General features: G+C 45.4%; 2 protein-coding genes and 1 non-coding gene across 8 annotated transcripts in view; all 3 read left to right on the top strand.

Moving 5' to 3' along the window:
* The window catches only part of peak1 (pseudopodium-enriched atypical kinase 1), a 76,218-nt gene extending 67,913 nt beyond the window's left edge, over positions 1–8,305 (top strand). For all 5 annotated transcript variants that reach the window (XM_068312629.1, XM_068312628.1, XM_068312627.1 and 2 more), the window contains 2 exons: positions 2,185–2,993; positions 4,406–8,305. In XM_068312629.1, the coding sequence (XP_068168730.1) occupies positions 2,185–2,993; positions 4,406–5,734 (2,138 nt within the window). In that variant the 3' untranslated portion in view covers positions 5,735–8,305. The remainder of the gene's footprint in view (positions 1–2,184; positions 2,994–4,405) is intronic.
* Positions 8,306–9,517: 1,212 nt separating this feature from the next.
* On the top strand, positions 9,518–27,733 carry syt12 (synaptotagmin XII). Of its 2 annotated transcripts, none has more exons than XM_068312006.1 (8): positions 9,518–9,817; positions 17,574–17,706; positions 18,073–18,266; positions 18,449–18,853; positions 21,440–21,655; positions 23,108–23,228; positions 23,755–23,888; positions 24,673–27,733. In XM_068312006.1, exons 2-8 carry the CDS (start codon positions 17,661–17,663, stop codon positions 24,844–24,846), a joined length of 1,290 nt encoding a protein of 429 aa, XP_068168107.1. In that variant the 5' UTR covers positions 9,518–9,817; positions 17,574–17,660; the 3' UTR covers positions 24,847–27,733. The 2 variants fall into 2 exon arrangements, with proteins under 2 accessions (XP_068168107.1, XP_068168106.1); XM_068312005.1 differs by lacking the exon at positions 9,518–9,817 and adding an exon at positions 15,236–16,078.
* trnad-guc (transfer RNA aspartic acid (anticodon GUC)) lies at positions 22,086–22,157 on the top strand. The gene has a single exon. It is a non-coding gene; the product is annotated as a tRNA-Asp (tRNA).
* Positions 27,734–27,860: the final 127 nt, after the last annotated feature.

Below are 27,860 nucleotides of genomic sequence, written 5' to 3'. Positions count from 1 at the left end.
GGAATTAGTGGAATCGAGGTAGGCTTGTTTTTCCTGTTTTTCCTCCTCATCTCTCTGCATTCCTCTGGCTTTATCTCTCTCTCTCGTTCCTCTCGTTTTGCTGACTTCTACCTCCTCTGCTCTCACTCCATCCACCCGCCTCCGTTAGTTTAATGGCAGCACAATGGCTGAGGAGAAATCACTGCTGTGGGTCGCTTCATCTCCTTCAGGAGATAAGCAGCGCCTTAATGCTTTAACCAGTGTGTTAAAGACAGGTTTACAGAGATGTGAAGATTTAATTTGTATTCAAAGATTAAACAGAAAGATTATTTCAATTCTGTTGCAGAACATAGAACTTTAATACAACCAGTCTTTTGTGTGATGTCTTGTTTTAATGACATTTGAATGGTTTTCATTCATTATGATGATGTTGTCATTGCTCAGGTCTGTGCTGAATAAGCAGTAATAATAAGATGTTTCAGATGCATCAGGTTTTTTTTAGAGAAGAGGAGGCATTCAGAGATTTTGGAGGATCAGACGATTTTAATAACAGTTTTAAATCATAAGAAAATAATTGAGGTTTGAAAACAACTCTCTTGTGTAGGAAATACAGAATTACCAGGAGGATAACCGGCTGTACAATTTGGAAAATGCAGACGAAATGAATGAAGTCCAAAGAAGGAATCCACATGTTAGATAGGAAAAGAGATGTTTTAAGACGTTTACTGAGGCCCCCTGGAGAAATGTGATGAGTGTTGTTTGTGTCATTGATCACCTCACTCAGACGTGGTGGACTGAGTCCGCAGCTGGCCCAGGAGTAATCCATACATCACGCGTGTGCACGGTTTTCATGTCTACACCATATCCCAGATGGTGCCGGATCAGTTATAAATTCTCAGTGGGGGGGCGTCTCTGGCCTCTCTGGGGTAAATGCTGGACAGAGGTATGGATTATTTGCCTTTCTAGTTCCATCCTGTTGTAATTTGATGGAGTTGTTTAGGCTTCATGCGTCATTTGAACAGTCCATCGTTTGAACTTTCTGCTGTTATATTTAGGAATCACCGTCATAGATTAAGTCAGACTTGTGTAATCTAGAGTCTCTGCAGTCAAAGGGGTGGATGCTTCTCTCTGAGGATGGATTACCGCAGATTGGGAGAGGAGCACATTAAACAAACCCGTTCCAGCCGGGATTACCGAGACACTTCATCCCGACTGCTCTTTCTTAAGACATTCCTTAAGATGGCGGCGTGACGCACGGTGAGGAGTGAGTCATGACGTTTAGCAGGGATGTGCAATTAGTGGCATTTTATTTTTTACCTGAGGTTTCACCGTAGGGACGGACAAGTTGGCAAACTAAACTTTGAAAGACATCTTATTGCAGCCGCCTCTCTTAATCCGCCAGGAAACGGGGTCTTACTGTCTTTGACCTTCTGCATCCACTTAGTTAAACCTGGCAGACTGTTTCATTCCCATCATGCAGTGCAGCCTTCCTTTGTGCTCCTCAACTTCTGCAAGCGTCTAATCAACCCCACAGCCCTCCCATTACCTCCCACCGCCATCTCCCCAAAAAAATAAGGCCACTTCCAGCCACCGGTGAGCGCATCCGCTCCGCCGCCTCTCTAAGCCTCGCTGCAGATCGAGTCGGGCAGCTGGGGTTGCTGGAGGTGCGACCTGTGTCCAGATGTTCTGCCCCCTGGCATGAATTCGCTTCCAGGGGCGGCGGCTTCTTTCACGTGTCTCCGCACGTGAACCTCGTGTCAGCCTGTCGTCGTCACCAGCAGGAGGATGGAAATACCACAGGGGGGAAAGAAGAGCAACAAAGGAGGGCAGCACAGTTTGATTTTCATTTTCAAGCCTTAAAATCGGACCAGATTTAGCCGCTAAATCCACAACTTTTCTGAATTAGTTTCTGTTTCTGACTTTTTGAATGAATTTCTACTCCCCCCTCCCCCACATTTGTGTTAATTACATGTAAACTACGTCATGGATTTTAATGAAACTTGTAAGAAGAAGTAAGCATTTAACAAGCATGAATCCATTAAATTATGGAGGCGGAGCCTTTTGTTTCCATGGAGATCAGTGCTCCAGTTTGTGCCCCCCTAGTTTGACTTTCATGATCAGTCAGGGCAGATGGAGCTTTAAAATGTTTCATGTAAAGCTTCAGATTCAGTTTGTTGGGGGTAACTTGGCAATCTTCTTTTCCAGGTCAGTCCAGAGCCAACATGATCCCCCTGAAACAGCCCCGGAATCTTAAAGCGTCCAACGACACCCTGGCTTCTCTGGACCTGGACACCCTCCCTGACCAGCCGCCTGTTAAGACCACGCCTCCACCCCCACCACTACCCAAAAAGGTCGTTCCTCGCTCCGTCACCGAACCCAGCCTGGGGGGCAAAGAGACGTCCCAGGGTGCACTGCGGCCTCGCGCTGAGGCCAAACCGGGGGGCACCAACCTGAGCGTGGCCAACCCCCTCTATGACCTGGACTCCACCTGGGAGACGGCAAGTCAGGGCTCCTCCCACAGCTCGGAGCCTCACCGCACCCCCGACCACGAGAGCGGCGACTCCCTGGAGAGGCCGCCCGTTGCCATGGCTACCAACAAGAGCAACCCAACGAGCAGCACCCCCTCCCTGGCGCCTCCGCCTGCGGTCGCCCCAGCCAGGAGGGTATACCCAAGCAGCGAGTCTCTCACCGGGCGGGGTCGGACTCCGACTCGACCTGCTGCTGCTGGAGGGGGCGGAGCCTCCAAACCCCAGAGGCCCGCCCTCTACCGGGGGCTGGACAGCTGGGACGAGGTTGTTGGGAGGATCCGGGGCCTCCACACCGACACGCTGAGGAAGCTGGCGGCGAAATGCGAGGACCGCTTCATGGCAGGGCAGAAGGATCACCTGAGGTTCGGCACCGACAGCTGGTCCCACTTCAGGCTGACCACCGGGAAGCCCTGCTGCGAGGCGGGGGACGCCGTCTACTACCCCGCCTCCTACGCCAAAGACCCGCTGGGCAGCTACGCCATCAAGGTGAGACGGTACTCACTCTGTACTGAGGGTTCCGGCTTGTTTCTGTGCTTCATCAACACCTTCATTTCGAACCCATCAGTGTGTGTTTGCTTTGGGGGGGGGTTACTCTTACCATCCTTGTGTTTTTGCCCTCCTCTTCCTCCCTCATTGAAGATGGAGGAAGCGGTTTGTGTTAAAATATTGGCACTTAAACTTTGAGCCTTCAGGCCACGACCTCGTAAAAAGAACCTGACTGTGCTCGCTTCGGGTTTATCTGTGTTTATAATCACGTGTGTCTGTGGTTGTGTGTGTGTGTGTGTGTGTGTGTGTGTGTGTGTGTGTGTGGGTGTGGGTGTGTGTGTGGGTGTGTCCTTGTCGAGAGAGCTGTGAAGCTGAATTCAAGGCAAACACAGATGAAGGTCACATTATTCACAGGATATGAGACTCTGTTTTTTAAAAGCTTTGCCTTCATTTTAACGGGAGGCTCAATAGAAAGTTTTCACGTTGCTCGATCATGTGACCAGCAGCAGAAGAAGAGAACCAGGAAGCAGCGACTCTAATTAACTTCTCCCAAATCCGTTTTAGCCTTAGGTTTATTTTTCAGGGTTGTGGCTGAGAGACGCCAACAAAGCACAAATTTAAGCATCAACTCAGTATGATGAGATACCGCTCCATCAGATTTACATCAGAAGTGACTCACCTGTTAAACTGGTGCTGCTGTAGGTTCACTGGTTTCACCCCAGACTCCCAGTCCGATGGTTTTTCGGTCGTCAACGTTGTTCCACCTGTAGATCGACATTTGTTCTCCGTCTTCTGCAAACATAACAAATAAATGTGATGAAAGCAGGAATTATTTTAGTCACAGCCTCACCGTTAAACATAAGAGGAGAACATGTCAGTAAAATGTTGTGAGTTCTCTTTGTGTTTTAGTGAAGGCTGACACTCGTCTCCTTTGCTCTGTGTTGTGATCAGAGTGCAGAAAACATGGAGGCTGTAGTGTAGAGATGGAGACAGACCGGCTGCTGTCTGACGATCTGGACTCTGTTCTCACCACCACTAGAACGTGTGTGTGTGCCGTTTATTCCTTTATTTGTCCTCCAGGCTGAAACACTTTCTGATCATTTGTTCCATGTTTGTTGTTGCTGAAGGTCTCTGAGGCTAACGAAGGACTATTTCTGCTGTTGGTCTGTCACTTTTATTCTCTACAGAGAAAATAAAACCTTGGGTTATTATTTGAAGACACAGGGGTTTTCTGGTTTCTAGGATATTTTATGTTAGACTGACTCCAAAGGCAGATCCGATCAGTAATGACCACATTTTTAAGGTTTTTGTTGCAAATAGGAAATGTTTTCCCAATTAATGTTGGAAAAACTTTAATCGTGACGTTTCACAGCTTGAAATCCAACCTCCTCTTCCTCGTCTTTGTCCCTCAGATCTGTCGGAGTAAAGTGAAGGAGACCCAGCAGCAGTTTTTCCACAGTCTGGCGGTGAGGCAGAGTCTGGCCGTGAACTTCAACATCCAGCAGGACTGCGGTCACTTCCTGGCCGACGTCCCCGCCCGCCTGCTGCCCTGGGAGGAGGAGGAGGAAGATGAAGAGGAGAAGGAAGGAGAGTGCAAAGAGGAAGACGGAAACAGGCTGAAGGAAAAAGAGATCAAGACTGAAACCAAGACGACGGATTCCAAGACCACAAACGGTAAATTAACTGAAGCCCCTCCGGCAGGTCACATGGGCGCCTCCGGCCGCCTGAAGAGCCGGGTGGTGGTGATCACGCGGGAGGTACCCTTCCAGACGGTGGCGGACTTTGTTCGGGAGGGCGCGGCGCGACACGCTCACAACCCGGAGCTCTACGAGCGCCAGGCGTGTCTCCTGCTGCTGCAGCTGTGCTCCGGCCTGGAGCACATGAAGCCGTATCACGTGACCCACTGTGACCTGCGGCTGGAGAACCTGCTGCTGGTCCACTGCCACCCCGGAAACCCCTGGAACCTGGACGTCCTTGAACCCAACAACAACAACAACGGTGGCGGCAGCAGCTCAGGAGCGGCCTCCAGCGGCGCCGCCAACGCCACCTGCCCCGCCCGCCTCATCATCAGCAATTTCTCCCACGCCAAGCAGAAGAGCGCCCTGATGACGACGGACCCCGGCACGCTGCGCGACCAGTCGCGCCTGGCGCCCGAAATCGTCACGGCGACACAGTACCGCAAGTGCGACGAGTTCCAGACGGGGATCCTGATCTACGAGATGCTGCACCGCCCCAACCCCTTCGAGGAGACGCCGGAGCTGAAGGAGCGCGAGTACACCTGGGCCGACCTGCCGCCGCTTCCCGTGCGCTCGCTCTACTCGCAGGGCCTCCAGCAGCTGGCGCGGCTGCTGCTCACCGTCAACCCGTCGGAACGGATCCGCATGTCGGACGCCCGCGCCTGCCTGCAGTGTCTGCTGTGGGGGCCGCGGGAGGATTTGTTCCAGGCACTCGGCTGCAGCAGCACCAGCAGCGGCGGCGCCGCCATCGCCGCGCAGCGCGAGGCCACCCTCCAGAACTGGCTGGACCTGAAGCGGACGCTGATGATGATCAAGTTTGCCGAGCGCTCCATGGACACGGCCCGCGGCGTCAGCCTGGAGGACTGGCTGTGCTGTCAGTACCTGGCGTTCGCCGGCACCGACAGCCTGAGCCGCGTCGTCCACATCCTGCAGCAGCCGGCGCCGAGCCAGAGCCAAACGCACCCGGCCAACGCCCCCCATCTGACTCAGTCGCAGCCGCTCTGATTCCACTCACCCGGCTGTTGCTATGGCAACAGATTCCCCCGTGTGGACCCTCCAACTAACGGCCGGCTTGGCGGCCGCAGAGCTCATCTAAACCGCTGGTTATGCAGCGTCTGTGTTTCCTGTCAGTCCGGTGGGCAGGAAGTCATTCAGCCAATCGTCAGGCGGCATGAAAACACTCCGTTTACAGACGGGGGAGTTGGATCTTTATGTTTCCCTGTGAAATCCAGCACTACAGAATGACAATATCGTTTACGTCACACATTTATCCACAAGTTGTTTTAGTTTCTGAGAAATGGAAGAAGTCGAAACATCAAAAGTCATCAAAAAAATAGAGATGGTAATCACATGATATTTCAAACAGCTTTTTAATCTCAAAAAATTCAAAAGAGAAATGAAGGGAAAACAAACAATCCTGCAGGCGATGGAAATGAAATCCAGTCGCTGTGAGATTTTCTTTTCTTTATTTTGTCGAGGTTTTTTTTTTATTTTTATTTTTTTACCACTGAAGCCAAAGATCAAGTTTTTACCAGAGATGTTACAGAACGTTTGTTATCAGTCGGTTTGCACAGCTGAGACTCAAACCAGTAGGGAGTCAAAGTCAGTCTGCATCCACCACCACACCCCCCAGCTGTACAGCAACTTTTTTGGGGGAGGGTTAGATCCTGTCTGGCTTTGCTTTCATACAGTTTGACGTCAAACCAGGACAGAACCGCCCCGACAGTCCATTTTGGTTTTTACCGGAAAACGTGCAATGAGTACTTTTTGTTAGATGTATCCCTCGGAGTTAAAAGCTCATGAACTTTTACTGATGACATGCAGTCTTTTCTTTCTTTTTTTTAGTTTTGTGGCACATAAACTGATTGATTTCAGTCAAAACCTGCGAGTTAAGAGATGAGAATTTAAGAAACCTGCAAGTAATAAGTTCTGTGTGATGAACGGGGGATGTTTCAGGGACTGCAAAAAAGTTCTCTGTCCGTCGTGTTGTTTTTGTCAGGTTGTTGTTGAGTGGTTCTGCATGACGGAGGACTTTTGCACATTCAGGATGAATGTTGGAGACGTGAGGACGCGTCGGCGCAGGAGGGACTGAGAAACGCTCCTCTGAACTCGAGCTTTTTGTTTTATGGAATGTAAAAAACAGACGTTTGGACTCGCTTTGATCCGCCTCAATCACTCACCTTCCAACGGAACCACTTCTCATCCTGACAGAACCTTGAAGAGAAGCTCCACCACTGAGACCCACTCCCGTTTCCTTCCCGTCCTCTCTGTTACCCGGACAACAGATCGGCATTATTGATCGGCATCTTCCAGAATGTCTCTCCATACGCACATCGCTTTACGTGTGGTTGTGATAATCAAACATACTGAAAAGCATCTTAAAGAAGCACTTCCTGCAGAAAGGAAAATTCAAACATTTCCTTGCTGGGGGGGGTCGAGAGATTGTTCTCAGTCCAGAAAACATTTTGTAGAGCTTCACCGCAAATCAGCATTGTTTTAAATTAATTTTAAAAAAATACAAAACATCCAGCTTGTTTGGTCGATCTAGAGCAGGGGACTCCAAACTGTTCCCTGTAAGGGAACATAACTGTTCCCGTCTCTGATGGGGGGCCGGGGTCAGTTTGTCACAGAAAAAGTGTGATGGTCGCAGGGATTCCTAAATGTAAAGATTTATTGTCTTCCAGAAAGCCGCACATAACCAAACATTAATAACCAAATATTAATAACCCTAATGGGATCTTAACAGAAGAAAAGTCATGAAATAAATAATAGCTATGAATGAAATAAATAACACTATCAAATAGATAATAACCAGGGTGTTTTTCTGGTGTTATTCAGGCCCGCAGGCCAGAGTTTGGGGGCCATTGTTCTAGAGCTAGCGTCTTCATCTTCGAGTCATCTTCCTCTTCCTCTGCTGAGGAGATCGATGCAAAGCTTTGCTGTGAAGCTCCACAGGAATGGACGGGGGGGGGGTGTTCTGTGCGCCTCCAGACCATCGCCTTGATGCACGGAAGGTGCTTTATAGGCCTTTCAAAAGTTTACTTTAGAAGTTCATCCTTTCATGTGGGGAACCTGCAGCTCGTCGCCGGGTAGAAATGTGCTTTTGGGATCAGGATCCTGGGACAGTTTTACTGCAGACGGTGGGGGGGACGATGAATCTGAACAGGAGTGAGTTTGTTGCTGTGTTTAAAGGGTTTGTGTACTGAGGAATGTGCGCGGACAGCACTGGCGGCTGTCCTTGTGTCTAGAGATTTGAGCCTTTATAAAGTATATATAGTATAAATATAAATGTATAACCTATATCTATTTTAATCCACACACTATTTTGTCAAGTACGGAGCACCTCTATTTGTCTTTAGAGTCTAAATGTCATTTATTCATTTTTAAAGATTCTTTCTTTAAAGAAAGAAGAGAAGTTTTGTGTCTAGATCTGTTAGTCTTCAAGCCACATCGAGGAGGGTTGGTGTACAGAAACATGTACAGTATTTTTAGCCCTCAGACGCGTCTGCGAGGAGATGAACCACTTTAAAGAGGCTGAAGGATGACTTTCATTAAAAGCCGACATTCATCACCGGATCTGGTCGACTTCCTCTCTTTGTTTCCTGCATGTTGCACAAAAACAGTATTAAGGGTTTCTGTTGATATGTGTAAAATATGTTCAAATATGGTTTAATCATTTATTTATTTGTTATATCCTCCACTGGTGTATCAGAGATGAAGAGATCCTCAGCCTGCTCTGAGAGAGAGTTATTTCATTATTAATGACTTCTCTAATGTTTCTGTCAGTCTGAATCAATAGATGGATGTTAGATATAAAGATAAACTCTAAATCGTTGTCCTAAAACAACCCCAGAGCTCAGAGGCTCCGTGTTTTAGAGTTTCTGTTCCACTAAACATGAACGATCTGCTCGCTGCTGACCGCCTTGCAGTGCAGCCTCTTCTCCACCAGAGGGAGACATTCCAAAGGCAAAGAGCCCAGAATGCATCATTCTCCTTCAGTCCGACCTGTCAGGAACTGTTGTCTCCTTTAACTGCTTTAATTAATACACCATCAGCTCAATTGCTGGGAGCTGTGAAAGCATGCAGGATGGATTTTCTAGGATGGATTTTTTCCGGGATGAACGTGAACGCCTCTCAGGTCTGATGCGTTTCCTGCTCCAGTAGGTTTATCACCTGCATCCTGAGTTATTACTAATCAATGATCAAGTTTATTGAGATCAATCTGGAGGTCAGGGGTCACTGCAGGGGGAGGGGGGCCCTCAGCTGTAGGTAAAAGAAAAACCTCCACCAAGGAGATCTTGCTTGTTTGTTAATGAAATCTACTGGGAACCTGTTTAGGATGGTAGGATCCACCAGTTGGATCCGGATTGATTCAGTTCTACTGGATCCACGTCACGTCTTAGAACTGGTCCCCGTCCTGGTCAGGCCGTAAAAACTAAATGGAACATCACCATAAAGAGTTTTTTTTTTCTTATTGAATTTCTTCAATGTCTGCGTTTTTTTATCCCTTTATTTATTTATTTATTTATTTATTTTGGGGGGGGGGGTTAGGAGGGAGGGTTTGGAAAGTTTGCGCGTCCCTAGAATAAATTTTACCACATGCGCCCGTTGCGTAACTCCAGATCCGGTGCGTTTACGTGCGGCTCCTCTTCCGTGGGAGGAGAAGGGAGGGAGGGGGGAGGAGGAAGAGGAGGAGGGAGGGAGAGGAGGAGGTGGCCTTTATTGGGCGGCCCGGCGGTGGAAGTTTCTGCAGGGGTGGGACTTTCCCTGCAGTCGGTCGGTCGGGGACGAGCTGCGTCTCACACAGGAATGTCTCCGGCAGCAGCGGATGAACCTTCCTCCTCCTGTTCTCCACCTTCCTCCTCCTCCTCCTCCGGCTGGTCTGAAAGCTGTCGGATGCGTTGAAACGGGAGGAGCGAACCCCTCCTCCTCCTCCTCTTCCTCCTCCTCCTCCAGGAGACACAGACCGGGACGGCGCCGGTGTAATTGGATGGAGAGAGGCGCCTGAAGAAGGAGAGCGGTGGAGTCACCCTCCTCCTCCTCCTCTTCCTCCTCCTTCATCACTACTGCACCAAAAGAAAACTCCGGGTAAGAAATGCGGGCTCTGTCAGGTCACAATCCGCTGCGCTCCCGCACTCCTCGGTGCGCATCACGCATCATGGCGAGACCTGGGAATGTTGCGTGTTCTCATCCCGCCTCCGCCTCTTTGTTCGCGGTGAAGGATGCGTTTAAAGCGCGTGAGGCTCTCAGTTCACCAGATGGTGAATCGATGGGGACCAGGAGCGTGTGTGTGTGTGTGTGTGTGTGTGTGTGTGTGTGTGTGTGTGTGTGTGTGTGTGTGTGTGTGTGTGTGTGTGTGTGTGTGTGTGTGTGTGTGTGTGTGTGTGTACTGGAGCTGTCCCTTCAGCACCACTGAGAGGAACTCCAGCTGCAGACGATGGTCTTAAAACTTGTACACTGGGAGCGGCTGCTGGGTTCATGGCTGCACTGGGTTCCACTGAGCTTTTAATATTGTTCATTTTCATCTTTTCAGAAATAGTTTTTCGCTGATGTGAAACTGTTTTGCTTTAGTTGAATCTTCAAACGTGTGATTAGAACATAATGAATCCTGGAGCATCCAGAGACCTCCTGCATCACTTTGGTAAAAGTTTGATCCGTCTTCAGAAGCCACTGATGAGTCGTGTGGTGACTTTATCCGAGGGACGTCCAAAACCACACATTTTCGACCTTAATGTAATTTAATTCGTCCAAACTCACACATGTTCATTTATTTAATCATATTTTGTATCTTTGCAGCTACGAGTCTCTAAAATCTCTCTAGTCAGATGTGGGAATGATAACAGCCTCTCACTGACAAGGGTTCTGACCGGTTTTAAATCTCTAAAGTGATTCCGGTACCGACGCCTGAAACGTGCCAGCTGGTCTGGGTTCGTTCGGATTACATCTTAGGTTCTATTTCTTCTCTAACTGTGGAATCGACTCCCACACCTCCTGTCTGCTGTCCATCTGAAGTTGTGATCACCTGAGAAAAGATGTGTAGGAGGAGGTGGCTGCATCACCTGGCTGTACCTATTCAATCGTGACATGATCACAGTCTTGAGTGTGTGTGTGTGTGTGTGTGTGTGTGTGTGTGTGTGTGTGTGTGTGTGTGTGTGTGTGTTTCCTGCAGCCTGGTGGGATTCTCCTCCTTTCCACACACTCCATCGCAGCTGTTAACATTCCGCCTCCCCCTCCCCCTCATCCCCGTTGGACTCCTCTCAGGAGGACCTTTTATTACGTTATGAAAGCTGAGAGCTCAGAAGAACGCTGGAGATCTGAGGCTCGGGGAGCCGGCGGGCCGTCTGCATCACCAAAACCATTTTCCCCCACGCTGAGCAGTGGCGGATGCCTTAAACGATCACAGTTAATATATCCAGAGTAGATGGAATCATGGATTATGTTACAGCCGATGCAGTTCGCTGTCAGATTTGGCTCCAGATCAATTCTGTCAAGCTTCGAAATGCAGCTAGAGGAGAAGAGTGAAATCAGATACACAGTACCAGCAGTCATCAGAGTTACGAGCTTGGAGCAATGATGGCAACATAGGATGAGAAAACAGGGCATGAGAAAAGTTAGATGAGGTTACGTTAGATAAGATGAGAGATGATGAGATAATGTAAGGTAAGTCGAGATAAAATGAGATGACATAAGATGAAATGGGATAATATGAGATGACATAAGATCGGATGAGATGTGATGAGATGACATGAGATGAGATTACTTTAGATGAAATAGCGGAAAATGAGATGACATAAGATAGGATGAGATGAGATGGCAAGATAGAATGAGATGACATGAGATGAGAAGGCATAAGATGAGATGACATAAGATTGGATGAGAAATAATGAGATGACATAAAATAGGATGAGATGTGATGAGATGACAAGATAGAATGAGATGACATGATGTAAGATTAGATGACATAAGGTAGGATGAGATGAAATGGCAAGAAAGGATATGTGATGAGATGACAAGGTAGGATGAGATAAAATGAGATGACATAAGATGAGAAGGCAGAAAATGAGATGACATGAGATAGTATGTGATGTAATGAGATTACATAGGATGACAAGATAGGATGAGAACTGATGAGATGACATAAGATAAATGAGATGGCCTCAGATAAGTGCATGCCTACAGGCTCTTCGTGTCTGTTTCAGGGGCCTGTACATAAAATTATGCTGTGATTAACACATTTTATAGAGTGTATATATATATATATGTGTGTGTGTGTGTGTGTGTGTATACAGTGTGTGTATATATATATATATATATATATATATATATATACTGTATATGCATGTACATGAAGAGTGGAAGGATAATTTCCCCCACTGAGGGAACAATAAAGTAAATTTAATCTTAATAAGATGAGATGGCATAAAATAGGATGACATAAGATGAGATGACGAGTTACAATGAGAAATGATGAGATGATATGACAGAACAAGATACTAGGGAGTACCACCTCTAGCTAACCTCTAACTAGCAGCTCATCTCTAATTAACTGTTCCTAAACTAATCCAGACCAAACGAATCAGTAAACACAAAAACCACAACCTCGCTATTTACTACTGGCTTCCGAAACCTCCTGGTTATCAGAATGTCACAGCCCGTCCCGTCAGGATCTTTCCTGCATAAAACAAACCAAAGACATGAAACTTAAACTTATAAATGTAACTAGAAATAACTAAGTAAACAAAAACAAAAAAAAATCAGCAAAGCAAAGGTTGGTCACAGCGACTCTGCTGCATGAAGCATGGTTAACATTAAGTTTAGTAAGCTAAGCAAACTAACTATATTTGCACAAAGGAGCCTCTTTTTGCAGATATTGTGAGTAAAATCCAAATCCTGTCACTCAAAGTCTACAGGTTTATTGTAGAAAGTTAGATTTAACTAAGAATCCAGGCTGCAGAGCGGAAACATGAAATCTTCACCGCGATCCGAACGCCTCTGAATCAGACTGCAGTTCCTCAATAGGTGATCAATAAAGCAGAGGATGGATCCTCATCCCCCACTTTGGAGGATTTACTCTACAGAGAGCAGAGGGCCTGTTCCATCATGGAGTCGCTGCTGACGGAGGCGGCGCAGGTCTAAGTGCTCCCCCCGTTCTGTATTAGCTTAATTGTGAGGCTGTTAATTAAAGAGGTAGCGTTTAGCGTGATGCTGGGGGGTGGGGGCAGCCATAAAATCAGAGCTCCACACTTAAAGATGGCAAAAGTGATGAAAGCATGGAGAAAGCAACCAGGTGTGGAAATTAATGAGACACACTCAGCAGCTCCTGTAATTACCCAGAAGGCCGCGGTTGTGGATGACGCTGACAGCCGGTGTTCTGTTCATTAATCAGGATAAAGCAAGGCAAATGTTATTTTTTGAAATGATTCTGTAGATATCTCAACCAAACACTCTATTATCTGGTTTTGTCACGCTCATACAGGTTTATCCTCATTTTGTTTTATTGTTTTCTTCAGTCTGATGGGTTTTAACCAGGAAGTTGTCGGCCTTTTTTCCCCGTAGGCTTATCTGGAGAAAGCTTTATTCAACACTCAGACAAATCAAACCCCACGTATCGGAGGTGTTGAAGGAATTCTCGACCAAATCCTCAAACCAGGCGGAGCGAAAAAACATTTCTCTGCTTGTTGTTGCACTGAAAGATGACTTTTCGTTTATTCTATTTAGAAATAAATTGCCAGCTTTTTCTAACAGTTAAGTTTGATAGTTAGAACAAAACATTCATCCAAACTGCAAAATGAAAATCCAATATGTGGCTTTCAGGGTGGATCAATACTCTAAATCTGATTTTACTGCGTCTTCAACCGTGTTGGTGCTGAGGATCCAACACTGTAATGTTCTTTACATGCATGTTGTGCTACATATCAATTAGCAAATGTTAATTAATAGAGAGCTGATGATACATGCCGGAGGTTTTTCGGTTCATTTAATGTACTTTTTATACACAGCCTTTAGATTTAAACGCTTTGCTGCAGGAAATATGAGTTCAGAGTTTGCTGTTTTATCCCCAAGTGATCGGGCTGATTAGCATCAGCTAGCGTGAAGCTAGTTGGCGTGAAGACCCAGATGTGTGAGGAGGAGCCGCTGAAGCGTTCGGACGTCGGTTCAGACATCTGGTGGTGTCAGCGAGGCCGTTCATTTGATTATCAGTCATTGGATGAGATTAAAAGCAAGTTGATTGATCAGTTGTTGGGCGAGGGGTTGAGGAAGACCCCCCCCCCCCACACACACACACACACACACACACCTCCTTTATCATCCTCTCCTCTCCAGCTGCTGATTCTTACACTCTTCATTTTCCTCCATCTTTTATTTCAGCTGCCTCCTCCTTGTTCCCTTTGTGTGTGTGTGTGTGTGTGTGTGTGTGTGTGTATGTGTGTTTTGTGTGCCTGTGCTTGTGTGAACATAAATCAGTATGTTTTATTGATCAGGCCTGTTTTCACATGCAGCTCCTTTAGAGAGGGTTTCTTGTTTTCGTGTTTTTTCCATCCGGTACAGACCGTGGCGTTTCGTCCGTCGTCGGGTCGGTTTTATGGTCGATCCTGCAGCAGACCTGAAGGAGAATGAAGGAGATGCTAATTCTCCAGCAGCCTCATTTTATTTCCTTTTACAGCCGAGTAAAAAGTGAAATACAACTCTGAAACTTTAAGGTCAGATAAAGTGAACCCACACCTGCATTAATATTTATCATGCTCCTTCGGGCTCAGGGAGGAATGTGCATGTGCTCTTGAAGTTAAAGGAGCAGTTCAACCAAAACTGAAACGATTTTCTTCTCACCCTCAAGCCGAAAAAGAAAACAGACAATAAAATGCACAAGAGACTGACAGAAAAACCGTTCCTCTAGCAGACCGAAGGAGATGTGGATTTCTTTAAACGTTCAGAATCAACCAGAATCACTGCGTAGACTCACATCCCCGTGGCGACGGAACCTCTAAGAGGTTGAAAAGCAAACAACCAGACTCGTGTTCAGGGGTTCTGAAGTGTTTTCCCCTCTCACCCAGGAGACTTCCTTAGCTCCAGCGATCCGTCTTCATCAGCGCTGCGTAACTGCTTTTTATTTAACCTATTAGGAACAGAATCGCTGCGTGAGGCGAGGTCAGTCCCACTCATTGATCTGAGCTGCTGGGTCACGCTCATGCAGTCGGGCTCGTGCACCATCCTCGTGCGAGAAGTTATATTTATTTTACATAATATTTAGTAACATTTAGTTACTTTTATTAGTTACATCTGGCCCTCTAAGGACAGTCGCTGATGTGGCCCTCGGTGAAAATGGGTTTGATTCCCCTGTTCTAGGAGAATGTTGGTGACGTTTCCATTAGCATCTAGCATTTATATATCCTAATTTATTGTGTTATTATATATAACCGTGAGGTGTGGTAAAGGCAGAAAAAATAATGCATAGGACCAAATTTCCCTCTTGATCTTTTAATGAATTGTTTGAGTGCCACACACACTTACTAGCTCGTTGGCTAACAAGGCTGCAATCATGAGATTTAGAAAGCGGTTCAAACTCCATGCACTGGTTGTTTAATCTCTGTTTTCACCTGCGACGCTACTGGATCCAAGAAGGGCCAAAAGTGAAGCACCTGGTTTGAACCTCATCTTATTTTTAAGGCATTCTAGTCTTTTAAATGTGCCGTTGCTAACCGAGCTCTTTGGTTTAGACATCAGGAGTCTCATTATTTCATTATTCTGTGTGCTGCTGCATTTTTCACGCGCTGCTTAACGGCGTCTTCCTGAAGCCAACATTGTGTCAAGATACTCATTTCTATCTGGATAATTAAAACGTCCTCTGCGCTGGGAGGGAGACGTGTTTCTCAGGCGTTGTGAGGAATGAATCTCTGCAGCATCGCTGGGATGAATTCAGATGACACCAGACAGCTGAGATCTCGGGGGGGGGGGTGATGTCTCTTATGCAAATGGATTATTTTCCTTCCAGGGCCGGGTGCTAATGAGCTGTCGGCTGAAGGAGCGTCTCCAGTCTGAAGGGGATGACATGTCTGATGAGTCACGGTTTGCTTTTGAACAAGCGTGACTCCCCTCGTCTGTTTGCTTCCCCATCGGTTTATTACCCAAACTATTTCCGTCTTTATTTTACGACGCTCTTCTGCTGAGATTTTATGGAGGAGCAAGGAAGGAGAGGCGATAACAAGTAGCTAATTGATTATGCTCTTTGTTGGAGACAGCATGGGCGGTGATGTCGGGCCGGAGATGCCGGGGGTTCGAACACTCCTGCTACGAGACGATGGTGCCGGAAAACACGGGCCTGCAGGAAAACAGGCAAACCAACACACACCGGTGAAAACAGGGTGTCATCGACGAAGTGATGACGGGGCTGCATGGCATACAGCTAACTCAGGCTAACAAACCTGCAGTGTGACGGTTTTCATGGTTTCCTTTTTAAGGCAGAGTTTAGGTCATCATGAGCATCCTCCTGCTACTGTTAGCCCACCGATGCACCAGAAGTATTACCTTCCCTTTCTACCCCTCCATGCCAGGAAGAAATTCTGATGTTCTGCACAATCTGTTAGGGATAGACGCAAGGGAATTGGAATCGAGGCCCAAAACTGACATGAAAAGACGTCATTGAGATTCTATGGAGAGATGAAGTCTTGAGTCTTTTAGCCACAAAGCTAAACATCAACCTGTTGATGAAGGTGAACACCTGCAGGCGTTTCATCAACAGGTGTGTCTCCAGACGTAGATCATTGGTTTGGTTTAGAGGTCAGGGTTGCGTCTCCCTCGGCCGCCTCGGACTCGGCGCGCGCTTATGCTAATGCTAATGCTTCCTGCTGAGCTGTACAGTAAAGACTTGATCTGCCAGAGATGCCCCATGCTTCACTAATGGCACATCAGCAGCTGTCAGCGGACCCTGCACTGCGTCAGCCGCTCTAATTGGCCTGCATGGCTTTGGTCTGCAAAGCGCTCAGCAGAATTGAGACAACTACCCCCCCCCCTCCGGGCTTTTTTCTATATCATTAGTGTAATGCTCCCGTTCCCTCCAAGCCGCTGAGATATGGGGAGATTCCAACCAGCACGGGGGGCAGGGAGGGGAGGAAGGAATGAGTCACACATCAGCGCCCATCCTTAGTGGAGAAAGTGAGCGTCAAAAAGGGGAATATTCACAGCCCCCGCTGCTATTTTTATAAAAGAACCACAGAAACCGAATTGATTTCTTCTTGCGGACGTCAGAGACTCCACGGCTGGAGGAAAAGTCTGGAACCGGCTGAGCATGAAGGGCCCCACAAGCCAGACTCTGCGTCTGGAACACAACATTCTGACGTATTAAATGCATTGATATTTCAAGAATTTATTTTTGGTGTCTGCATCTCACTTATGAAGTGTTTTTGTAAAGAAAATTTTGATTTCAACTGATGAAACCAACTCGTGTGTCTGAGCAACTCGCAGATTGAGATCAAGTTTCTTGTCTAAAGTCATGTTAAGATGGTTTCTCAGGGGTGAAGTGAAGCTCTGGTGGAGTCGTCTGCCCACGAGTTCTATAATGGGTAATGTAGGCAGCAGCTTTTGGCAAGGTTGGTAAATGTGTGACATCCTCAGATTTTTTTAAACTGTCCGTTGAGAGTCAGACGATACCTAACGTCACAATTTCTCCTCAGGCAAAAGAAAAATCAATTGGGATTCAACGGATACAAGATCTCTATGAAATGATCTCTGTTTGATTTTAATCTTCAATTTTAATGGCCCAGACGGGGTTAATTCATCTGCGTGTGTGTGAACAGAAAAGGGTTCTGGATGATGAAACTGATGATGATGATCTCTCTTTGTGCTTCAGCCTCCAGCTTTAATCTCCTCCGTCTGTAATACGAAGACACTTGAAGGCATCGCTGTTGGATGTTTTGTCCGGGCCGGCTGCAGCACCATGTCCTCGGCTCAAAGTGGGGATATATCAGGCTACCATCTGAGCGGTGAGTGAGCGCTTCGTCTTTACTGAGAACGTAGACCAATCAGGTGTGTCCGTTTGACATCCCGCCTCCAGCTGAAGGCCGCACGCCATTCCAAAACATTTTAAAACCTGCCCTATAATAACCTCATCTCTCGCGTTAGAACGAGGAGGTAAAGCTGTCAGAGTCCTTCCACCGAGACGATTCATCTCCTGGAAACCGGCGCCGGCTCCTAAGGCGTCTCCAGATGACATTTACTTCTCCTCTCATGTCACATTTAGTCTCCACGCCCGTCTCGTCTACATAGAAGCTTCTCTCCTCACGTCTAACTTGAGTCATTTCGATGCTGGCGATTCAAATCAAAACTAATATCACACGTGTTTGTTCCAGTGGTACGTAACCCGCCCGGCTGGGAGGTGGGCATCTACCTCATGGGCTTCTTAGTGCTGCTGGGTGTGGCCGGGCTCAACATCTGGAAGTTATGGAAGTCTGGAACCTTCCCCACGCCGTCGCCCTTCCCCAACTTTGACTATCGGTACCTGCAGGAAAAATATGGAACGTCCTTCTCAGAAGTCCGACAGAAGGTGTTTACGTTTGAATTCAGCATCGCCTACCAGATTTAGGATTATCATTGTCACAACCTGGTGTTGTCTTTGTAATTATAGCATCTTTTATGTTAGCTGTTAGAAGACACAGATGGAAATAGATCCGTTTTAGCTTCAGACCTTCTAAAACCCTCTTTCTCTGTTTTGTGTCCCTCCTGAAGCGAGTGGCCGCCAACAACCACCGCCGGACCTCCACGGCCTCCAGCCGTAAGCCCAGCCTGGCCCTGGGCGACACCCCAGACGGGTTGAGGGACCTGGGCCACCTGGAGATCATGAACAGAGAGCTGGACCCCAACGGGATGGTCCAGCTGAACCGCTCCATCTCCACCGACTCCCTCAGCTCCATCTCCTCCATCGCCAACAACTTTGGCCACGACTTCACGGTGGGACAGCTGGAGGTGACGCTGGAGTTCGAGCCGTCCCGGCACCCAGGTCAGGGGACGGGGCTGCTCCACATCACCCTGCACCAGGGCAAAGACCTGCTGGAGAAGGAGGAGGGGGATTTCCCCGGCTGCTTCATCAGGGTCTCGCTGGGGCCGGAGGAACTCAACATCGGAGTCACGAGGGTAAAGACGCTGCTGTTTTCTTGAGATGCTCAGTTGTGCTTTTCTTTCATTTTCCTCAGCTCTCCACCACCTTCTGCTGTATTCCCACTTCACTACTTTCAGGCATAATCTCACAGACAGCTAATCTACGAATCTCCAGCAGGGAAAGACCTGAAAACTGCTTCCAGATTAATGTTGCAGTGAAAGGAAGCAGATTTCAAAGAGTTCAGATGATCTGCTCGGCAAATGTTTTGGTGTTCGTTTATTTTGACAAACCTTCAGCACCATCCGGTGCTACTGAAGCTAAACAAATCTTGACGAGGTTAAGCTGCAGTAGCTGTCAGCTGCCAGTAGGGGTCACAGTTACCACTTAGCAACAACAGAATGATGAAGAAACCCCATATGAACGTGTGCAAACTGGTGAGAGATCTAGGAACTGCAGGAATGTTTTTAGTAAAGCTAGAATACAGAAGAGAACAGTGTTGAAATGTGGCTGCGCTGTTACAGTATTTTAATATTTAAATGTTAACGTGAAGCAAATTTGTTTGTGTTGCAAAACCTTTTTTTGTGAGGGAGGGAATCAGCAGAAGATGTTCCACCACCTTAACAGACTCTAACCAGAACACGTTTATCTCTTTTATTCCGTGCTTTAAAGATGAAGAACTTCGTGGTTAGCCGCGATCGTTCTGCTAACAGACGATGAGAGACCTTCAGTAGGGAAAGAATCAGCCTCGCAGAGAATGAATTAACAACGAAGATGTGAACAAGAGAAAAGTCACCCGGCATGCTAACTCTAGATGCTAACATTAGCCGCTGAATTTCAAAGGACGGTAGGAAGGACTGACTCGTTTCAGGGTTTAGGCTGTGAACTCTATTTTTAGATAGATACCTAATTAATCCCGGAGGAAATTGTACGACAGAAATTTTTACCACAGAAATAAAACATAGTGAAGATTAAAATAAATAGTAGAAAACAAACGATTGCGTTTCACTAACTGATCTGGTTCTGGGTTTGAGCTGCTGTCTTTTAAAACCAGGATCCTTCACCACATCAGCATTTATTCATTCCTTTAGTGGAACTGTGGTTTATTTTCTGCAGGAATATCTTTGTTTTTCCGTTCTCGTTGTAAATCTTGCGTCTAATCTGGAGTGACGGGAGGCATGCGAGGCTCCGTACCTCCATCTGCTCCTCCTGCTCCCCCTGCCTCTCGCCTTCTGCTCTCTGAGACGTGGCCAGAAATCCCCTCGGCTCCTGTCCGGCTGTGGGTTTTTTTGACCTGGTGTGACCGCCTGTTCTCGAGCACGTTGTGATCACGTGTTCAAGGAAGGAAGGAGGAAGCATCAGCTTGAGGAGGAGGAGAGCTGACATCAGCTCCTCTCACCTGACGTCTCCCATGTCTCTCACTCCTTCTCCTCTCATCTTTTCAATCTCTCTATTTATTCTCTGTCACTCCTCTTCCAGTTCTCCCTCTCTCTCGGCCTCTATTGCCTCATCCCCCCACCCCCCACCCCCCCCTACACACACACACACACATCATCGCTGTTGCCCCCGGCAATGAGGCTGACTGTGCAGACATGCTGCCCCACGCTGTGGAGAGAGGCTGTCTGCTTTGGATGCTTTATTTCTGCGTGTAGATGAGAGGGATGTTTGATGCTGATGCTGCTCAGCTCAAGGACAGCTGAAGGTCGTCCTGCAGGCGGATCTGAACCGTCTGAATCTCCACTCCTCTTGCACAGCAACTTATCGACTTAGTCCAGAACCACTGCTGATGCCGGTTCTGTTGTGTTCGTGTTTACTCCAGTGTCGGTTTCTGCACAAGTGTCCCTCGGTGAATTTCACACTGGTGTGAAGACCAGAGCTATTATTAACCCCGTTCACACACGTTCACAGGCGCCGGTTGCCTGGTAACTTCTCGTCCGAGACCAGCCTCTTCATCACGTTTATCTTCAGTCAGTTTGTCTTCCTTTCAGATCTCAGTCCTTGATCGTTTTTTCACCTTCATCAAGGAGCTTCTTTATGTTTGTTTATTTAGTTGTTTATCTGCTGGGTTACACAAAGACTAGAGGAATCAGGGTGAGGTGTTAGATAAAAATTAAATAACCCTTCGAAATAATTAAAAGGTTCAGATTTTTTTCCCCACTTTCTATGGAAATTTTTCTTAAAACCTTTCTATTAATGAACATTTCAGGAAATTGGCTGTGATTTATATACAATCCATAATATTATTTATCATGTTTTTTACCAGAAAAAGAGAAAAATATATGAGTTTTTTTTCTTTTTTATTGTAGAGAAATGGTCAAATTTAAGACAATTCTGCAGAGTTAAACTGATTAATTAAATTTTTTTATATTTTAAATTACTTTGTTGTATTTTGTTTTTCTTTGCTGTAATTTATGTATTTTATTTTATTTTTGTTCAGTTTAGTTTAATTTTTGTTTGGTTTAGTTTATTTTAGTTAAATTTATTTTTGTCTCAAACACCTCTTCTGAAATAGTTCTAATCTTTTTTAATCTGAATTAATCCGCAGACTAGAATGATGACTGTCTCCTCATCAGTGCATCACCTCACATTAAATCTCTTCTGAATGTCCTCCTCCCTCCTCTCAGGTCCAAACCAATGCATTCACCGTGATTTTCGACGAGCACTACTCCGTCCCGATGGACGTGTCCATGCTGGACGAGTATAGCCTGCGTTTTGCCGCCTTCGGGATCGATGCTGAGGAGAGGAACCTCAGCGCCGGGGTGGCAGAGCTCAAGCTGTCCGACCTGGATCTGGGCATCAGACCCTTCAACGCCTGGCTCTACCTGCAAGATGTCAACAAGGTGGGTTCCATTCCGCTCACAAGCTAGACCAGGACCAGGTTTCAGTGAGAGACGCTCCATGTGCCCACATGAAAGCATGAGGACCCCTGCTGGAAGCTCAGGAAACTACATGTTATATTCAAAAATAATTAAAGATGATTTAATGAATTCAATTATCTGGTAAAATATAATTTATACAAGATAAGAACATCCAATGAAATGGCTTCACACTGTGACATCAGAAAATATGTCAAAACTGCTTGTCAAACAGCTTTAATGGCTCACGTGTAAGGTGTGTGGTTACCATGACAACTGATGTTTTTTCCTGCTTGACCAGTACAGTCATGTTTTTGAAAATGATGCTACCAGAATTTGATCAGATTTTAATCAAATTAATTATTTCAGTTGTTGGTAGAAGTACTCAGATACTTGACTGAAGTGGAAGTATTACTCCTCGTTAGTATAGTGGTGAGTATCCCCGCCTGTCACGCGGGAGACCGGGGTTCAATTCCCCGACGGGGAGGTTGTGCTTTTGCAAATTTCTAAGCATGGGATCATTGTAGTATATCTACCAGCTATCTATCCATCTATTTACATATTTATCTATATATGTCTATCTATATATCTGTATATATATCTATGTACAGTCTATATATGTGTGTGTGTGTGTGTGTGTGTGTGTGTGTGTGTGTGTGTGTGTGTGTGTGTGTGTGTGTGTGTGTGTGTGTAAGTGCAAGTAATGCAACAGATACACTCAACTTCTACTTCTCATTCTACAAATAGAGCACTTAGCAACAACACCTGACTTTGGATTATGCTTTAATTTTAATTCAGGTGGATTACATTCTATGGAGATGACGTCATCTGACTGTAAGGTAGTGGTAGAGGGGACTGTAGCTGGATGGTGGTGATGATTCTGGTGATGGGGAAGAAGATGAAGACAAAGGTTGAGCAGAGAAGAAGAAAAAGGAAACGTGTCATGTGACGTTTAGACCAGAGGGGAGACAGGAAGATTAGACAATTACATTCAAGATAATGAAAGAGAGAAAGTCAGGAGAGGACTCCAGGTGTCGCCTGGTAGGAAAGGGGAGAAGGAGACTTGGTGGTGAATCCCTAAAGTCCAGGAAACCCTAGAAGGAAAGAGGCGAGGTGGAACAGGATGTGATGAAGGGCGCTACAACAAGCAATTTGGAAATTCTGAGAAGGTTTTTTTTGCTTTTAATTATGCATAAAAGAACTGCAAAACATTTTTCAAAATGATCTTTAAATTATCCACCTTCTACTGCTTCCTTCTGTATTTAAAAGATGACCTACCTTAATTTAAAGCGTAATCATCTCACGGTTTTCTTCTTTCTGAGCAGTCAAGCACCTAAAGGTTCATTCATCAACCCGCCGGAGCTCCAGGGAGCTGCGTGGGAGGACGTTAGCTCCTGGTGTTTTGATTGTCTTCTCTGCTTCGTTCTGACTCTGCAGGCTGTGGATGCCGTCGGGGAGATCCTGCTGTCTCTCAGCTACCTGCCCACAGCTGAACGCCTCACCGTGGTCGTGGCCAAATGCAAGAACCTGGTGTGGACCAACGGCAAGACCACTGCAGGTCAGAGGCGCTGGAGGTCTCTGCTATAGTTTAACATGCTGTGTGGATTCAACCGGCTAGATCATGATTACCTGTTTAGCTTCAAACTGATTTGCTCCTTTTAAAAAGCCCCGTATAACAGCATGTCACCAAATGCACCATTGATAACGTGCCAACGATGCATGAATGGACGGAGGTATCAGAGCTGATCGGTGACTCACTATTATGTAACGAGAGAGAGCTTGAAATTGGAAACACCTTTGAGTGACCAACAAGTCCGAGGCTAAAAGGGTTCGTTAGATTATTCCGACATAAAACAAATCACTCCTTACACCTAACGTCCATTTTTTGCCTTGCATTACACCGATGAAGGTCACCCCTGGTCACACTGTCATGATATCCACCGGGATAATCGTGTTGCAGGAGACTTTGCCTCCAATAAATAATTTATTACACACTCTTCAAATATTTGGGTGTGTTTCTTTTCTGCAGTCTGACTTTCAGAAGCCTTCCCGTCGCAATCTAATAAAGTCATTCTCCTTATCAGATCCATTCGTCAAAGTTTATCTCCTGCAAGATGGCAGGAAGATTAGCAAGAAGAAGACGTCCACCAAGAGGGACGACACCAACCCCATCTTCAACGAAGCCATGATCTTCTCCGTGCCGTCCATCGTCCTGCAGGTGAAGCTTTTTCATAGTCGTGCAGAGGGTGGAGCTCATCCAAAGGTCGCTGATCACCTTTTTTTTTTTTTTGCGTAACAAAAAAGCTGATTGAAAAAAAAAGAAAGAAAGGGAAATAAGCAAACAAAACCTGTTTGGCATAAGGAGCGTAGAAATGACTAAATGGAAATTCACGACTTTGTGTTCGGGTCAAGGTAAATGATAAGATAAAATGCGATAAAGACCGAATAAACAAAATAGCAAATCAAACAAACGCATTTAAAGTTACAGCATATTAAGAACATTCCCCTCCTTTAAACCTCTAAAACAACCCATGAACTGAATTTATGTGCATCCCAAACAGATCTCTTCACCTCCACAAAGGAGGTTCATCTTTTGTGATCTTTATTTTTCAGTTGGTTTGTCAGGTTTTTATGTTTTTAAAAAAAAAATCATGGGTAGACGAGCTCAGTATTGGATTATTTTGCCTGTAACTCTGACAACGTTTGAATCAGCATATTTGTAAGCAGCCGTTACACACACATGACATCATCACTAAAAAATATTCCTTTGGTGCAAAATGTGCCTTTTAAAAGCATGGATTAGACTAAAAGAGCAACAGTTTACATTAGAGGCAAACAGGATCTAAAAGAACAACAACTTGAAACTAAGGAGCAAAGACTTATTGCAAAGATTAGTTGTTGGAACGTTTAGATTAGATTTAGAAGAGTCATGCTCTTCTAGAGGGGAATTTGCGAGTCATGCTCTCTAAGCAGATTGTGTAATCTTGTGCTGCTGTTTGCAGGAACTCTCCCTGAGGGTGACGGTGGCTGAGACCACGGACGACGGCCGGGGTGACAACCTGGGTCATGTCATAATCGGCCCGGAGGCCAGCGGCATGGGGATCACCCACTGGAACCAGATGCTGGCCACGCTGAGGAAACCCGTGTCCATGTGGCACCCGCTGCGCAGAACCTAGTCCCGTTTGTCCTCAAACGCACCCCACCGGTTCGAAGCAAAACATCATCAATCGTTGAATCAATTCGAAGTTTAAATCCCGTCAGTCTGGCTTCTCCTTTTTTTTCTTTTTTTTTGGCGTGGGTTACGGGTGGGGGTGACCTTTAGCGAGAGGCCAATGCTGACATATCAGCTGCTGTCGCGACAGGAAGCTAAAATGCTGACTTACTGTCGTACTGCTGTGTTCCATGTTGTAATTCAGATCAATGTAGGACGTCAATAAATTAGTTGATTGCATTGGAATTGATTACGACAGTCAGAAGGAACATTGGGTCTAAGTTCAAAGTGACACCTATTTTTTTTTCCTGCAGAGAGCAGCTTGTGTTAGCATTTAGACAACTTAAAGGAATGATTTAATATCTGCACAATTTTTGGACACAATTATTTACAAATTCAAATTTGCAAGCATTCATCAAGCTGGTAGTGTTACTTAAACTATTTGGGCATATCTTCACTTGCTTTTGGTTGTGTTTTGGCTAATATGCCACCACGCAGCTAATTCATGCTCAATATTAAAGATTATTTCAGCATTCAAAGTAAAAAGAAAAAGTAAAAAATCTCCTGCATGTGCTGCAATGTGTTAAAAATCCACAGTAACCACTGCTGGATGCTTCGCTGACTCGGTTTTGCCCCCTTTACTCATCAGACACCTTCGACTGACGTCCTCTACGGTCCATTTTTTATCTCAGCATTTTGTCTCTTCACTGCCCTCTGGTGGAAGCGTGTTGGTGCTGACGGATACATCCTATACACATGTTTGTTTTTTGCATGTGAATAAAAATGTTGTTTAATTTCCATTCTAAAATAAATGTGTCCAAGTTGTGCGTTACGCCTTTACTGTGGTGTCATATAATACTTGCAGTGATTGATTGTGTGAAGCTAAATGCTAACACTGGGCTGTTTGATGGTAATGTGGGTAAATTCTGCAAAAGTGCTTCTCTGGACTGCCGTTCTGGTGTCTTCAGTTGCTGATCAGTCATGAAGGAAGAGAAAATAACTTTTAGATTCCCTTTGGAGCATTTCAGCTTCCCCTCCTGGCCGCGTGGCGGCGATGTCTTCACCATTAGAATACGGCGCACGGTGGCCCTGAGAAAACCCGTTGATGAAATCACAGCCCCCGACATGGGCTGTTGTGTTAAAGACACAACACTGTAGACAGAAAAACAACAACAAAAAAAACATCATTCTGATCATACTCTGTAGTGTTTGATTTTGGAAAGGCTACACTGCCAACTACTGTCCCGGCATGCGTACTGCAACGTTTTCAATCATCAATCGTAAAGTGCGTGCAAAGGAAAAACTTTTCTGTTTTCAGCAAACTTTTGTCGTGCAAATAGAGAAGACACAAGTAATCTATGGAAAAGTCCAGTACATTATGAAATCCTGCAGATTTCTAAATCCTGCAAGGGAGAAAACAGAATTTAAAAACAAAAACTGGATTGTTTGTTACTTAAGAGCGATGGCGTGTCGACCACGTTCATTGGATTTCAGCGTTCCCTGGAAACGATGTCAACATTTGAAGCGTTTTCTTAAAAGCTGCTTGTTTCGTTTTTCGTCTGCTTGCGTCTGTTTTTCTCAAACACACTCTCAGGACCACCAAAGTCTGCAAATCGGCAAAATTACTCCCTGAGAGCCGCTGATTCTTCGTGGTCCGACATCCTCATCTTCCTCCCTGCCCGATTCCAAATTCTCCACCTAAACTTTCTCCCAAATAAAAAGTCTTGAATAGGTATTTGTATTTAGCCTTTAAGGTGAGGTCAGCAAAGGGGGGTCAGGGGTCATCTCGACTTGGTTGATTTCTTAGCAGTTTCAGAGTTGAGTTTGTTCTCTTGGATTTGCTTGTGTAATTTGTGAACAGTGAGGTTGATAATAGAGGTTTTTGCTATATTCAGTATTTATTGTGCTTTTGAAAAAAAATATCCAGGTTCTCTTATCCAGGTGAAATAATTGTAATTTGTAGCAGATGTTACAGGGTGGCAAATCAGATGTATTTAACATATGAATATCATATTACATCATTCTATTTTTACCATAGATATTGCAATACAAGTTGCATAACATATATTTAACTGTAAATAATGAACTACGACATTCTTCTGACTGACATTTGACACATTTCATAGTATTACACTTTAATAAACATCAGACTCCAAGTTCATTTGTAAAACGACATATTTAACGAATTATTATCCAAAAAAAAACACCTCTGGGAATTTAAATGATGATGTTAATTATACTAACCCTTTTAAGCGGGTTTACAGCTCCTTTTATTTAAAGGAAACACCTTGATATTCTGAACTTTCACCAGGTGGTGTCCCATGTTGAAATCAAGAAGAATCCGCTTCAAAACTGAATGTTTTTCTTTTTTTTTTAGTTAAAATAAAGAGAATTTAATTTTAAAAAAGTCAGAATGTCAAGGTGTCTTTTTATCGTTCCGAGATATTCTCTACGACATTGTGCAATAGTGATGTTTAGTTGTAACTTCTGAACGTGAACTATCATGTGAAATATCTGCTAACTCTAAAAGCATCATCAGCCTTATACATCGTTGTTTTTTTTGTTTTGTTTTTTAAAGCAGATTGTACTTTACATTTTGGAAGTTTTCACTGCGTTCCTTACTTCACATTGAAAATCAGTCCAAAATAACACACCTGTGGTCACACACTGTTTCCTAATGTGCCAAATATTGAAGCAATATTTTCATTTACAATCAGAATTTGCATTTGATCCAACAGAGCTGTAGCCGACATTCAATCATGCATGATGTTGTTTAGCACTTGATGTGAATGTGCCTCAACAAAACAGTGTATTGTGTGAATGCTGTTTGAAATAAAAGCGATTCAACAGTAGCCGCCTATAAGGACTCGCCTTTATTTCTGGGGGTCATCTTGGAATGTGGAATGTTTTGTCGTTTAACATTCTGGAAAAACCTTCTGGTGGTGCTGATACTCCTGTTCTTTGACTAGAATGTTAAAT

This window comes from Antennarius striatus, chromosome 4 (assembly GCF_040054535.1).
Source record: "Antennarius striatus isolate MH-2024 chromosome 4, ASM4005453v1, whole genome shotgun sequence".
NCBI lineage: Eukaryota > Metazoa > Chordata > Actinopteri > Lophiiformes > Antennariidae > Antennarius > Antennarius striatus.
This window is presented reverse-complemented; position numbering and strand designations above follow the sequence as displayed.